The sequence below is a fragment of the Nipponia nippon genome, unplaced genomic scaffold (genome assembly GCF_047370975.1).
Source record: "Nipponia nippon isolate SJK-2023a ecotype South Korea unplaced genomic scaffold, ASM4737097v1 scaffold_7, whole genome shotgun sequence".
Classification (NCBI taxonomy): Eukaryota; Metazoa; Chordata; class Aves; order Pelecaniformes; family Threskiornithidae; genus Nipponia; species Nipponia nippon.
In genome coordinates, this window is record NW_028262391.1 from 28,317,197 (window position 1) to 28,332,454 (window position 15,258).

The following is a 15,258-nucleotide window of genomic DNA, read 5'->3' on the forward strand; positions in this document are numbered from 1 at the left end:
TCCTGTGCTCCCCAAGGGTTCCCATCTGATTTGTACCACCAAGGAGCCCCATCTCTGGTCTGAGGGGTTTCTGCATGGGCCCACCCAAGGTTGGGGCTGGCAGCTGCTGCTCAGGCTTGGGGATCTCAGGCTATGCTGACACTGTAGGAGTGGGGACAGACCTTCCCAGTAATCTGTGCTCAGGTGCAGAGCTCTTCTTGAGAACCACCGCAAATGCCGCTCTCTGTGGGACGGAGCTGCTGAGCCACCTCTTCCCAGGGCTCGTGCCCCTGAGCCAGGGCTGTGCAACCTGGAAAGGGGTCTGGGATGAACCGGGTGACATATATGAGAGAAATGCCTGCAGAGAGGCAGCATATGTGTTCAGACTTCATTAGGACAATTCCCTCTGTAATTGAAAAAAAAAAACTGCCTTGCTGCTCTGTTACCCCTTCCTGGTGAAGACCATCACCTTCCCAGGCTGAGCTGCGGTCATTTCAAGCGCAAAGCTGGTAGAGAGGCAGGGGTCATAGGATGCTACTCAGGTAGAGATTATCCTTCTGTCCACGCTGAAATAATCTGGTCACAAGTCATGGTCTTACATGAGCTGTTATAGCACGTTTGTTAATTTTCAGAATTACTCCTGAATAAGTTTCAAGTTTTGGCTGAAAGATCAGAGCAGGCTTAGCTTTCTTTTTATCCAAAACCAGATTTTTTATGTTGGTTTCCTGTAACCAAACCCCAGTATTTGTAAATGGAAACAATTTTGTTTCCTTATTTTTTTTTTTTAAATGGAAATATAGGTAACTGTTAAAAGGTCTCTGCAGGCTTTGATTAAAAGTCTTTGCAGGATTTGATAAAACAGCCGTGATTTTGGTCAAAAAAGCCGTTTTCTGTGTTTCCCCTTCCCCCACCTGTATCTCCCTCTCTGCTCTCCTCTCTGCTTCCACTTAAATGAAAAAAATTTCCACAGGCCCAATCAGCATCGAAGAGTCACTTATTTAAAGGGAGGAAGAATATCATGACGTTTGACTGCCTGTTTTGGATTCTGTGAAGGAATTTCATCCCCTCCTGGTTGCCACATCTCTGGCATCCCTCCCAGATCCGAACTCTCTGGAGGACGGAGGCAGAATTATCTCTGAGCTTTGCAGCTGCCAGATGTTAACCGATGAAACGGCAGCCTTGCTGCTTCCCTCTTTACTCTGGGTAAACCTCTGCCTGCCTGCCCTGTTTGAAATGCAAAACTTCCTCAAATCCCCTCTTGCAGGGTTCTTGATGTGTCTTGCCAATCAAGCCTGACAGAGACTTGCTTCATTCCTTTTCCAGCTACTTGACTTAAGAATTGCACTCGAATGTGGCTGTGTAAAGCACCTGGGCATCGTGAGTTGTGGTGTGGAGGGATGGGTGCCTGCAGTGACATTCACGTGCTTGTGTATGTGTCTAGCACATGAGTTTGTAGGTTTAAATATTCCTGGTCTTGTTCCCTTTACCTGGGGAACAACTCATGTTATTTTGCCCTTGTCGTGGTTTAACCCCAGCCAGCAACTAAGCACCATGCAGCTGCTAGCTCACTCCCCCGTGGTGGGATGGGGGAGACAATTGGAAAAGTGAGAAAGTTCGTGGGTTGAGATAAAGACAGTTTAATAGGCAAAGCAAAAGCCACATGCAAAAGCAAAGCAAGGAATTCCTTCATACTTCCCATCGGCAGGCAGGTGTTCAGCCATCTCCAGGAAAGCAGGGCTCCATCATGCGTAGTGGTTACTTGGGAAGACAAATGCCATCACTCCAAACGTCCCCCCCTTCCTTCTTCCACCAGCTTATATACTGGGCATGATGTCATATGGTATGGAATAGCCCTTTGGCCAGTCTGGGTCAGCTGTCCTGGCTGTGCCCCCTCCCAGCTTCTGTGCACCTGGCAGAGCATGGGAAGCTGAGAAGTCCTTGACTGGTGTACGCACTACTTAGCAGCAACTAAAACATCAGTGTGTTATCAATATTATTCTCATACTAAATCCAAAACACAGCACTATGCCAGCTACTAGGAAGAAAATTAACTCTATCCCAGCTGAAACCAGGAGAGCCCTGGTGAAGCCAGCACTACCAGGTGCCGTGTGCGTGCTCGGGTGTTTTGCTCTGTGCAAGGGTGCAGGACACATGCTCATGCCCTTGAGTGCAACCATCTGTGTAATTACCCTGTGAGTGATAGGAAAGGGAAAAAAAAATTCATATTACCCTTATGATAGTGTTCATGGGACCATTGATCAAGGTGACAATTGGAAATTCATCATGATGTAGTAGGAAAAATGGGAACTTTCCTGTGCATGAGATGGGAAGCTGATCCAAACCAGCCACTGGAGCCAGCTTTTTGCTCTCTAATGGGTGATTTTAGTAGAAAAACATCTGAATGGGACCCTGAAGCAGCAGCTATGGAGCGGGCTGGACCGTTCTCCCTCCTCCCAGCTGCTTTAGATGGACTTGCACCTTAAAAACTTTACGTCTCTTGTTTGCTTCCAGAAGTAGAACCACAGCTCAGCCTGCAACAAGCCAAATGCTATGATAAAGTGAAACTCCTGTGACAGGTTCCCCTCCCCACTTTTTTTTAAAGCTTCCAAAGATAAATTGCATTTTAGTTCAAGATAATGAAATTTCCTTGGAGGAGAGACACATTTTTCTGTAGCTTTTGCATTCAGAACATGAGAAGAGTTTTTATTTTAAATCTCCATTGAAAGTGTTTGTCTGTCTATATTTTGCTTTCTTCACCGTGAATGCTCTGACTTCACAGAGCCAGCAGAGACCCTGAGACGGAGTGTTTCTGTCACTTATTATAGCTTGCCTTGGCATAAAATTTAATCTTCAGATTTTTTTCATCCTACAGAAATGAAAGTTGAAGCCAGATTAGAAACAGATAAAAAGAAGTCATCCATCCTCAGACAAAGGAGTTTTTGTTTTTCTCTTTTGCGTTTGCCTTTGTTAATCCTCTGCCTTCAAAGGGAACAAAGAGATCCTTCCACCTGGAAAGACAGCAAGGAAAAAAGGAAAAACATGGAGTAAGTAGCATGCCTGATCTATGCTCCTGTTGTTCTGCAACCGGACTTGCAACCATCCCGAAAAAAACAATTAAAGGGAAAACCTGGGAAGCAGAAATTGCAGTATCTATGAAATCAAAGTGATTTTTTTTGCTCCTAAGAGAACTCACTGATCTTTACCTTGTCCTGCAGAGAAAGGTTGTCCTGCCGTCCATCACTAGAGGAGCAGGCGCCTTCCCTGCCTCCATAGCTGATGGCAGTGTGGAGTGGAGAAAGCTGTGACTCCATTGTGTTATATGATGCCTGGTGTCGCACCAAAGCTTATTTTAATACTGCTCTCATCTTTTGTTCAGTCATGTGTAGTGACTAATATGTTCTCAGGCGCTGAGAGGCTTGAGGCACTTGGCACTCGACTGTCTCCTATTTCTGTACTTAATAAACAGAATATTTCACAAGAAGAACTTGCAATTTATCTTTCACTACTGTGTGGGGAGTTACTCCGAGTCCCGGCTCTGACTGCATCTCTCTTGCCCAGGGAATTAATAGACTCTTCCGTACCCTAGCTCCCTCTGTTCTCACTCCGGTTGCCAAATTAACCTTCATCTCACCTACTTTTTCTTCACGTCTTCCTTCAATTTAGTCCTCAAATTGTTCACATGACAAAGGAGTCGTCCTTCTTACAGCCTCTACTTCTGCTCTGATAAGATATCAGAATTTTCTGTGAATGCCTGAAGCGGAGAATAACTTCTCTCCCTCCCTTTAGTTTCCCTAATGTATTTTAAGTCCAGAAGTCTCGCTGAGATTGTTTCTCCTGGGAGTACAGTAAGCAGTTTGGACTGCACTGTGCCAAGTGACTGAGTTGTGCCCTGAATACACTGAGCATTTACTGGTGCTAATTAATGTTGTTATGTCATATTATATTTATTTGGGCTTGCAGGAGGGGGTTCGACTGCACAGGCAGTGCTGCAGGGGCTGGATGCTGCTCACAAGCATCGCCTGTGCTTACCTGTCTCACCCGGCTTGCATGTTGCAGCACACTAGACAAGTCTGAAATGCTGGAAAGTTGAAGGAATTTGCTTTTCTTATCAAGGAGAGGATTTATCAGCACCTCTGGCTCTGACTTCTGGGAGGACGCTGTAGATGCATGCTTTTTCTCTGCAATTAATGCACAGGCAAGCTGCTGGGAGCAGCCTGCGCCACCTTGGCAGGATTAAGGATGCGAGAGCACTGCTGAGGACGGCTTCTGCGCCATGCGGCAATCTTCCTGCCCTCCCCGCAGGCCTGGCCTCAGCTTGGAAAATAAACCTGGAGCGTCATGGCTGCTTTAGTGCCTGTGCACTTATTCTGACTAGGAGAGGCTCCTGTGTCCCCTGCCAGCTCCTCTGCTCCACAGGGCTAACGCAGGGGAAGGCTTGTTTGAGTTCTGTGCTGCTCTGAGCTGCTCCTATGTCAACGAGTGGCTTGCCAGGGACCTCCTGCCACCAAAGGCACCTTCCCAGCGAGCCCCCTGGTCTGAGTCAGGTGGTAGCTCTGGTGCCTCGGTCACCTGCTGGGTGATGCACCTAATGTTGCAGGAGGTGTCAGGTTCCCAGGGCTCAGTCTTGCTGCTTTGCAGCTCAAAGGATTTGGGGTGACCCCCTCCCGAGCCCTCCTTTCAGTGTGGTACCCGCCACCGCACGGACAGGGGTGCCTGGTTGGGATTCATCTTCGTGCTTCAGCTGGTCCCTTTGCAGCTGGTGCAGTGTGTCGGGGGAGGACAGGGGCAGTCGCAGGCTGTGACACCTTTGGTTCTGACAGCAGTTTCAAGGGATTTTTTTGAGGAGGAGATCTGTGCCACAGCATATGATAACTCTTGATGTTTCCTTTTGCTGGGATCCCAGATCTTCATCCTCTGGAAAGGGTTTGGCATCGCCTGAAGCATCATCAGAGAACAAAGGCAAAGCTGTTAATTAAGACAGAGCTAATTCTGGCAGCTGACCGCCGCCATCTCGATGTGCTGCCGGCTGCACGCTGTGGGAACACAGGGACTGGCCATGCTCACCGAGCATGGGGCTGCCGAAAGCCTTCCCAGAGGCTGTTCATGCTCTTAGCAGGGCTTTGCCCCGTGCCCTTCCTGCACGGGTGCCTGGTGGGCAGGACTGGAGGTTACTCGTGGCCCAGAGGGGTGGTTTTGCCTTCTGCAGGGTGCTTGCTGAGAGCCGCAGTGTGATGCCGCTGGTGCCTGGAGCTTGAGGCCTTTTGCTCTGCTGGGGATGGTGGCAGCTCTGGGACATGGGGTCCTGGGGAGAAGCAAGCGAGACGGGACCTCGCTGGTGGCTTTCTGGTCCTGGGGTGGGGACCAGGTGATGGGTGCCGTGGGAGAGGATTCCCTCCAACAGCCAGCTCAGAGGGGAAAATGGAGCAAAACGTGCCCAAAAAAAGGCTGGAATCAATGTCCTTGGAGTTTCCTCCAAAGGCATGATGGTGGGCACGGCTCTGGGGTGGCCAGTGGCCGCGATCCCATCGGGTGAGCAAGAAAGAGTGGCCCTGTGCCATGATGCTGCTGCCTTCCTGCGCCCGCCCTCCGGACGGTGATGTGGCGAAGAGGCTTTTTCTGAGCCACTTCCTACAGGAGAAGTGAAGCGTTGGTGTTCAGAGACACGGAGCAAGGCTGACAGAATAGAAGGCTTTTTGAACAAACACAGCTGGCTTTTACCCAGCGCAGCCAGCTCTTTGGCCAGCTGAAAAGAAATCAGAAGAATATTGATGTATTATTTTTTTCCCCATACAAAAATTGTCAGGCTTTTTTTGGTCAAACATTAGTTTCTGAATGCAAGTTTTTCAGTTGATAGCAATTATTTGGGGAAAAAAAACCCACCCAACTGAGGCAGTTCTCTGGATAACTCACAGGCTCAGCTCTTCGCCTCTTGTATTTTCAAACGATTAACATTTTTTTGCTTTGCACATCATGAATATTCTATACTTGAGCTGTTACTGAGTTGTGCTAGATCAGATAAATAACATGGTGTTGCTTTTGTGGCAGACTGGATAAAGATGCAAATAATACTGACATTTACTTCACAGTTTTCTTTCTGTGATCCTCTGAGTGAGTAAACTGGATTGCTGAGATATTCATGGGAAGGAAATGAAGAAGGGTTGTCAAGATGAAAGAAAATTTCCTTAAAACTTAGCCAGAATGTTCTTGGTGATTTTTTTTCTGTTATTTGCTCAGCTGAATAGGAGCTGCTTGAGATATATTTTGCACAACTGCAAAAGAAAACTCTTGTTCCTGTGGCACCGCTGAATATTTTTTGTGCTCTCTTTCACTGAAAAGCTGATGATTTTCCAGTGCTCAGTACCTCTGCGGGGTTCCTGGTCCCACCGCGGTAGCAGACACGAGCCCTGGCTGCAGGCAGGCGGCCGTGATTCGAATGAGCCCTTGCTGCCTTCCCTGCCCTCACTTTTTTCCCTCTCCCGTGTGCGCCGGGATGCACGAACGTGGCAGGAGGGAGGGACGGGGTCAGCTTTGCACCGGCTGAAGCGGCTGCCTGGGTGGGGAGAGGAGCTAAGGGCGATGCTGAGCCCCGGGAAGGGTGACCAGAGCTGGCTTGGTGTGGTGCGTGGGATGAGGGGGACGGGGAGAGTCTCCTTCTGGAGGGCTCCTTTCAGCGGCTGCGGGTGTAAATTGCACCCGGCTGCGGAGGTGTGACATCCCATGCTGCCAAAGGCTTGTGGGCGCTAGGACATTGCCCGGGGTACGGGTGGCCTCGGGGCAGGAGCCGTGGGCTGGCGGTGCCAGGGGTGTGGCAGGGGGATGCCGAGGGCTGGGGACCCTGGTGTCGCCCGACCCTGCTCCGAGGTGCCCATCCCGCCTCGGGCCCCGGCGCGATGCCCTGCAAACGGTGAGGGTGCCGGGAGAAGGCAAGAGGCTGAGAAGACCCCCGCGTTGACTCGTGTGGCCGCTGCGTTCTGAGCCTGAGGTGGGAGCAGCCATGTTTTGGGGGGCCAGGGGGGCCCGCCTCGCTGTGGGGCTGCCTGTTTGCTCCAGCTTCCTTTTGGGGGCAAAAGAGGGGAACTGGATTGCGGCGGCCGGAGCCAGCCGGCGCCCCCCCCCCCCCGCGGGTCCCTGCGGTGCGGGCTCGGGGCCCGCCCCTCGGGGGTCCCGCGGAGGGGAAAGGTTGGGGGCGGCGGCGGCGGCGGGCCGCCAGGGGGCGCCGTCCCCCTTCGGACGGCAGCGCTTGGCGGGCGGGGGCGGGGCGGGGGCGGGGCGCGTCGCGGGGATTGGCGGGGAGGGGCGGGGGCGGGGCCGGGCGGCGGCGGGGGCCGGCGGCGGCGTGGCCGCACGCCCCACTCGCGGCGGCGATGTGACCCGGGTGGCGCGGAGAGGCGGCGTGGTCCCGTCCCGTCCCGCGGCCCCGGCCCGGCCCGGCCCGGCCCGGCCCGGCCCGTCGCGCCCAACCCTGCCCTGCCCCGTCCCGGCCCGCGGACGCACCCCCATGCCCGCTCACGGCCGCCCGCCGGTAGCGGCTGACGCCTGCGGAGCAACGACGCGCGGGGCCCGGGGAGGCGATGGCTGCGGATCTGGTGGTGCTGCTCTGCCTGGCCGCCGCCGCGGCCGCCGTGGAAGGTGAGGCGGGACCAGGACGGGGGTGGGATGCTGAGCCGCGAGTCCCTGCGCCCACCGCGGCACGCGTGGACTGGGAGCGCCACCCGCGGCGTCGGCAACCGGGCACCGACCGGGGAACCGGCTCCCCCGCCGTGCAGCCTGCCGGGCGCGGAGCTCCCCTCGGCACCGGCCGGTTGTGCCGGCCGTCCTCCCGCAGCCCGGGGGAACCGGCCCGCAGGCGGTGCTGCCAGCCCGGGGCTCGCCCACGGGTCGCGGGTGGCCTCGGGAAGGGGCAGGGGGTTTCCCAGCTCCCGGGAACGGCTCCGGGGAACCCGTCTGGATCTGCGTGGGACGAGCGGCTCCTCAGGATCCCCTCCCCGGCAGGGCTCTGCCCCGGGTCGCGGTGGGGGACACCTCGCGGGGCCGTGGCTGTGCGGAGGACTGCCTCCGGCCATCCTTCTCCTCCTGTGACCCCAACACCCGTGGGAGCTCAGGGGAGCCTTGCGGAAGAGCAGGAGATTTGGGCAGGGGGTTTCCGTCCCTTGGGATGGACTGGGCCAGGAGGTGCTTGGCCCGTTGGTGGAGCCGTGGGGCAGATGCGTGGCTGTCCCTTCAGCAGGGTTGGTGCTGCTGGGCTAGTCTTTCCCCCATCACCCGCCTGGTCGTGGGACTCGCTGTGCACTGGGATGGCGCCCGCGGCTGAGACCCAGCCTCTGGGCAGTGGGCCTGGCAGGACCACCAGCTCACCCCAGCCTCGCCTTGCTGGTGCATCGCTGCTCTGTGGCCAGCATGGCTTTCCGAAGTATTGCTTATATTATTGTGTTTTTTTCTTCGTTTTGCCACTGCCTCCTTTTTTCCCCAGTACAACGTGGGTGAAAGGGCTTGTGTCAGGGGTTGCCCAGCGCTGGAGCGGTGGCTGCGAGCAAGGGGATGTGGTGCGGCCCCTTGCCTGTTGGCAGCAAGAAATGCGTGGTTGCAGAGAGATGATGCACGCGGTCTTGTGGGAGAACTGAGCTGCCGGCTGGTGTGGGGCTTGGCCCCTCCTTGGGTGGATTTAGCTGATGTGAGCACAGTTGCGGCTGAACTGGAAGCTGCCAGAGCTGGCCGGAGACTAGCGGCTCAGCTCCGGGCAGCACAGAGCTCGTTCAGGAGCCAAAATGCTGCTGTGATGGTCTCCGATGGAGTGGGAACCATGGTTGCCCTCCACTCACAAGCGTGCCTGCCGGATCACGGTGGGCAGGCCCACTTGCTGCGGTGTCTGCGTTCCACCGGCTTTTGGCTGACCCAGGCATTTGCTTTTCTTCTTTCTCGGGCTTCCTTCCTCGTTGCATCTCCGTAGAAATACCTCGAGATGGAAATGCTGATGCCTCGCCGAAGCAAGATGCAAACAGGCGCGTGCTTGCTCGGTCGCAAAACCGCACGTGAAAATGCAAGACCTGTTAGCAGTACTTTGCTAGCTGGCGTTTGCAGCGTCAGCTGTTTGAGGCACTGCCGAAATCGTGGCTGCCTGGGAGACCTCGGCTTGGTCCCTGTCTGAGAGCGCTTCTGGGTGTTGTGTCCGTGTGTCACGCAGGGTCTTCTCCAGCTTGCCCTGAGCCACCCCTGGGAGCATGTGCTGGGCTGGCAGAGCCAGCATCCCTGCCCGGGACTGAACCTGTTGAAGACTGGTGCTATTTCTACTCTGCTGAGGAAATTACTTGGATAGTAATATAGTATCCTGGGAGAGATCTTGGATTTAAGGGAAAATTTTGGATGGGGAATTTCTGAGGCAGAGCAATTGAATCTGATTTGGAGTTAAGGCGACAGTCTCCTGGTGTGGTCGTATAAAGAAAACACCTTTTTATGGAGCTTATTTAAATCTTATGGATCCTCCTGGTGCGGGGGTTGAATTTGCTAGATTAAAACATGGGTTTCTCTAACCGAGCTGAGGCATCTCCTAGAGCCTTACCTACCCTGGGGTCTGGCTTTCCCCCTGGAGCGGCCACGAGACTGGTTTTGCCAGCAGCCCTCTCTGGCAGCACGGCAAAGCCACGGCTGGAGCCCAGCTCTGCCACGGGCTGCAGAAGCAACGGAGAGAGGGATGACTCCCTGCATCCCAAATAAGCCATTGAGACAAAATGTCTTTTTGCTGGGATGGTGGGGGGGAGACAGTTGGGGGTCTGGACCCAGCTGGAGGGGGAGGGGGATGCAGCCGGGGTCAGGGCCAGGGCTGCCTGCAAACATCTCTCTTTATCCTCCGTAAAACCTTGCTAACTCATTGCCTGCGGCACGCGAACCTGGAGATAGTAGAGTCGCTTATCCGAGTTTTGTTACGGTTACTTGATTTTTACCAAATCCTGTGGCTTAGCTGACTGTTTTCTGCTGGACACCTGGATGTTTATAGGTTTGTTTTGTTTTGTTTTTTTGTTTTTTTGTGGCTTGTGAAGAGGAAGAGGGATGCAAGAAGATGACAGGAAAAAATACTCTGTCTTTCCCACACCATGCAGTCACTCAGGAGCTGCTTGTGTGCTCTCTCTCATGTTAGCTGAACCAAATATAATCAAATTTAGCATATAGAGAGGGTGATAATGGGCCGACGTTATATGTTTTAACTCTGGAGCTGTCGGAGTTTGAGGTGTCGGCAGGTCAGATGGGGCTGATGTCCATTTTGGTGCAGCTCCTCCACATACACTATTTAATCTGCCTACCTGCTTACCTATCCATCATCTCTCTGCCTTGCGCCTGCTCTTTTAAAAACGAGGTTTTTCTCTCCATCTCCTGTATTGCTGCTTGCAGCATCATGATAAGCAAAGCACTGGGAGTGAGGTGGAAAGCCCTGCTCGGTGCTTGTGGATATGGCTTAGTTTTGCTTTCCGTGCTTATCCGCTTGCTTGCCCGCCTGGCCTCTGGAAACGCAGCCTGGGAGAGGACGAGGGATGGGGGTTTGGTTCGAGAGTGACGTCCCTGGCTCCTGCTCCTTGCGTGCCGCCCGCCCTGGGCGTCCTCTCTCCTCCTGTTTTGGCTCAGGACACACACATCTGTTGCAGGCATCCTTTGGGCTTCCTCTGCTTCCGCCAGGCGCTGGAGCGGTGCCTGTGCCGAGCAGGCTGAGAGCTGGCGGCCACCCTGCCACCCTTTCTATCACTGCCACCACCATCGCCGCGTGGGCTTCCACCTTTGGCCCAGCTGCTTCACCCGGAGCAGAGCTGTTTTCAAGGAGAAGCTAGAAATAAGTCTTCAAGAGAGAATTTGCAAGTGCTAGTGTCCTGCATGGGAATTTGCAAGTGCTAGTATCCAGCCATCCCTTTACTTTTATTTTTTTGCACAAACTATCTGGGGAAAAAACCTTATTCTTGGCATGATGAGTGAGCCCAGATCTTGTCAGCCTGAAGGGAAAGCATTTTGTCAAGTCATGGAAAAGGGGCCTGAGACTGCAGATGCCTGTGTTGCTTTTTTTTGACTAATTGCTGGTATCACTGACTCATTATGCCTTGCCTCAGTCTTCCTCCTCCCTTCCTGTTTCCCTTGTGCTTTGGGCTCGGAGATGGAGGTGAAGGAAAGGCAACATCTCCGAAGGTCCTGCTGGCCCAAAGCTGCAGGTGACCTCGGTGGCTCACACCATGCAGCGTGACAAAGTGCTGGAAAACCTGAGAAGGGGGATTTTTGTCCTTGGGATGTGCAAATGTGGCTCAAGTCCTGGTGGAGATTGCCATGGTATGGCTGTCCCTGAATCAGGGTGGTCCCACTCAAACCAATCTCGCGGGCAACTTCACCTGCATCTGAATTTCATGTTGGTCTTCTTCCTTAAGGTGAAGGTCTTGATTTATTTTTGCCTTAATTAAAGCTTTGAATTTCACTTTCCCTGAACGTAGCACAGCTGAAAGTTGAATAACTTACAGTGCTCTGGCGGCACGGCTCTGGAAGCCTATTAGAGATGAAAACGAGCACTGGCAATGATGGAGAGATCAGAAAAGCAGCACTGAAAATGGAAAGCCTGCCTGTTGGGCTGTCGTTAGTAGTATTTATTTGACGCTGAAGATGGTCTTGGAGCAGTTAATGCAAATAAGGGCCCTGAAGGAGCTGTGTGAAAGGCAGGCGTGGAGAAGGTGGATTCTGTGATAAATATATTTATTTTTCTGCTCTTTCTGCTCACCATCTCTGTACGGAAATTGGGTTGCTGCCCTGTGCTCCCATGTATTTAGTGTCCCTGTCTGCCGTGGCATGAGTTGCCAGGGGGATTTGCAAGGTGGCCTCTTGCCCATCCCAGGTGCAGCTCCTGACGCAACGGGTCAGAGCAAAAACCTTCCACTGGCCTTAAAAGTCAGAAGAAAATATTGATGTTTGATGCTGAAGTAGCCCAAATGTGTTCATCTGGCTCTGGATCCAGGCCATGATGCTGAATAATAGATGTTTCTAGCAGAGGTGGGTTCTGCACGCTAAAGAAATACTCAGATTTGGTGAAAAAGGGGAAATAGTACCTTGGGCAGTGGGTAACTGGATGCTAATCAGGTCAGCAAAGTCTTGGAGACACTGGTCCCTGGTGCAGCAGGAGTGCTGTGGGATGAGGCTGATGAAAGAGATGCTCGGAGCAAGGCTGAGGCTCGCGGAGTGCTCTTCTTGTAATGCCTGTGGTGTGTGCTGTACCACTCCGTCACAGATCCAGCCAGCTTGAGGAGGGTTTTTTCTACCTCTTCCAGCTATGGATACAAGCTCATGGTACTCTGGCATGGAAATGGCTTCATGCAAGAGCCCCAAACTTGTATGATATTGCCCAAAGGGTGCTGCAGTGCTCCATTCCCCCTAAATAGACGCAGTCGGCATAAGCAGTCATTTAACAGCACAGCGAGGCCGAGTAAATAGTTGGGGTTGGGGGAGGGAATGTTTTCCCCAAATATTCATTAGAATTTGAAAGTGCATTTCAATTTGACCTTGTTCTCTTTCTGCAAACATTTGAGCTATCAAGCGTTGCACGCATGAATACTTGCGCAAGGCAAATGTTAAGCTTGGATATTTGCTGGGTAACAATTTGGGAAGGCATAGCCTCGGTTGTAATGTCAGGAAGCTGGAGTGTGCGTTGCTTACGGAGGTTGCTGGAGCCAGTGTGATGGAAGTGGTGCAGATAACCCACGCGATGGGAATTTGAGTCTACTGGTGACCGAGAGGACCTTGCAAAGTGGTGCTGGGTGGTGGGGATGGCAAATGAGCGTCAATCCAGAAGACATTCAGATGCATCGTGGTCCACCTGTGAATGCAGGGTGCTTCCGCCAGCTGAGCCCCTGGCATCCCTCCCCGCTTCCCCTCTCGACGCAGGTTGGTGCAGGAGCAGAAACGTGCGGAAAGGGATGGAGCGATGTCAGAGTAGCATCAGGAGAGAACTGGGACCTCAGGTGGCCCGGAACACTGAGCTGGTTATTGCACAGTCCAGCTTTTAGGGGCTAAAAATACAGTCTTTCCAAAAGCGAGCGGCTTGAGAGGCTGCTTGGGAGCGTGCAGGGGGGGGAGTGGGCACAGGGCTGATGCAGACACCACCCAGTAGCAGGTAGAGGCAACACAGCCCTTTCCTTGGGGACAATGAGAGCAAACTCTTGCCCAACTCAGCTCTACAGCTTTCCAGATAAGTGGCAGATGTGGATGGACTCTCCCTTCTGCACTGTAAATGTGGTTACTCCCAGCCACAGCTGATTTTTTTTTTTTTTTTTTTTTGGTCACCATCCATTTTCCACAAAGTCACATCATGAGAAATGATGAAAAAAACAGGACATGTGTTTGTAGGAGCTAAAGGGTCTGTGCTTTATTTATTTATTTCTCATAACTTTTGAATTATTAAAGCCCGTTCAGCGGAGATTAACTTTCCCTGCTCAATATTTATTATTGTTTCATTTCCCTGGAAGTTGGAGCTATGAGAGCTTTGATAAATGGACTGAAAGGTTCTGTAGTTTCTCTATAGCTAATCTAAATATCCCCGTATCCTTTACTGAAAAGCTAATTTGTAATTTCCTATGGTAATGCCGCTTAGTGAATTATAATGATACACCAGGGTCTGCTTTTCCTCCTGGTTCTCTGCCGGAGGAGTAATGCTACCATCGGAAAATGGTGTGAAACCTGGAAACTGGCCATTAGTCCCCTAAATTTTTGGTCTAATAACAAAAATCCAGAAAGTGTGTGGACCATATGGTCTGTTTTCTCACGTCTGGGCTGGAAAGCATCCGTCTCCCCCGAGTTCAGTATGTGCAGGAGGGATGGGAGCGGTGGCCGGAGCCATGCCGGAGTCAGCTCTGTGTGCTGATGCCATGACCCGTCTGCCTGTGTGAGTTTGCATCTGCGACTGGAGCCCAATGATGTACAAAATCCCTGCTTCTGGAAACCTCTCCCACCACCCCAATTATAAACAAGTGTTATCAGTCTTTTGAATAATTGAAGAGGCTTTCTGTTGAATATTTAATTACAATAATATTTGGTTAGTGGGGGTTGTTGGTCTCCTTTTGTGCAATTGAGAATTGCTGCAAGAAAACAACCTGTTAAAAGAAAATGTTTTTGCCTATGATCATTGATTTTTCTTTTTTCTTTTAAGCTAATCAGTTACTCAGTTGAAATTGGTTAATTAGCTCAGCTCCAGTAAGACTCTTTGGCATTTAAACTTGATGTTTCTAAATAATTATAGTTTTGCCTGCTAAGCCCACAACCCAGGGTGACCTAATTACTATTAAAGCATACGTGCTTTGGTCTGGCTTTAATAAGTTCCTGCTGGGAGCCCCGCGGTGAAAAATCACAGAGGCAACAGTTCAAAGGGGAAGGGGCTCTGTGCCGAGCCCTGGCTGAGGAAGATGACTTTCCTTCAGCCTCACTTCTTCCAACCTAAACCTGGCAGGCAGGATGCTCCTGGGGGAGGAGAGGAGCCCCAGAGCATCCTCGTGGCCGGCATCTTCATGACGTCTGCTTTCGGGGCAGGTGGAAGGTGATGGCAAGCGGTTGCCTGGAAGCGGAGAGGTTTAGGAGTGGTTTTAGATAATTATTGTAATTTGCTTGTTTTCTCTTCTAAGTTGTACCCCTTAATAAGCAGGTGGACTCCTTTCAAGGTCTTTGCAGATGGGGGGAGAAAAAAAATATAGTATTAAGTTTATCTTGTTGGTTTTTTTTTTTTACAGTATTAAGTTTATTTTGTGTTGGTTTTTTTCTTTTTTCTTTTTTTTTTTTTTTTAATTTGGAAATAGCCATGCCAAGTAATTAGGGATTAGTAAAGCCACAGGTATGTGCTTGTTAGTGTAGTGAGAAAATCGTTTAATATTTGGGAGGCATCCAGTCAGTGTTACTGGTGCTTGAAGCTGATTAAGCTTTAATTTGTTATGCAGCAAATAAAAGTGGTGGCTGGGAATAGGTAAGAGGCTGTGGAAATCCTCGCTTTTAGGCTGTTTCCTCCCATCCCAGATGGGGGCTTCGTCATGACTTTAAAGGATTTTTTCATGATATTTTCTCCCGAAAAGTCCTTGCATCCTGCCCACCTCTCCGATGTGCTGGTACCCTGTGTGCTGCAACCTGGCAGCAACTGGGCACCAAGTTTTGGATTATTCAAACCCAACCGGCATCTTCCTTGGATTGCTTTGAACACAGCTAGGTTTTCGTGTCTTTGCCTGGCTATATATCTATTTTTTTGAGGGGAAGGGCAGCTCAGCCCACTGCCCTGCTGCTTAGCAG

The 15,258-nt window shown here is 51.8% G+C and overlaps 1 protein-coding gene across 3 annotated transcripts in view; it reads left to right on the forward strand.

Annotated features, from left to right (window-relative positions):
* Positions 1-7,344: 7,344 nt before the first annotated feature.
* EPHB1 (EPH receptor B1) overlaps positions 7,345-15,258 on the forward strand; it is an 87,929-nt gene continuing 80,015 nt past the window's right edge. For all 3 annotated transcript variants that reach the window (XM_087738916.1, XM_087738915.1, XM_087738917.1), the window contains exon 1: positions 7,345-7,608. Coding sequence is in view for 2 of the 3 variants with exons in the window: in XM_087738915.1 (XP_087595041.1) it covers positions 7,551-7,608 (58 nt within the window). In the remaining variant the exon portion in view is untranslated. The remainder of the gene's footprint in view (positions 7,609-15,258) is intronic.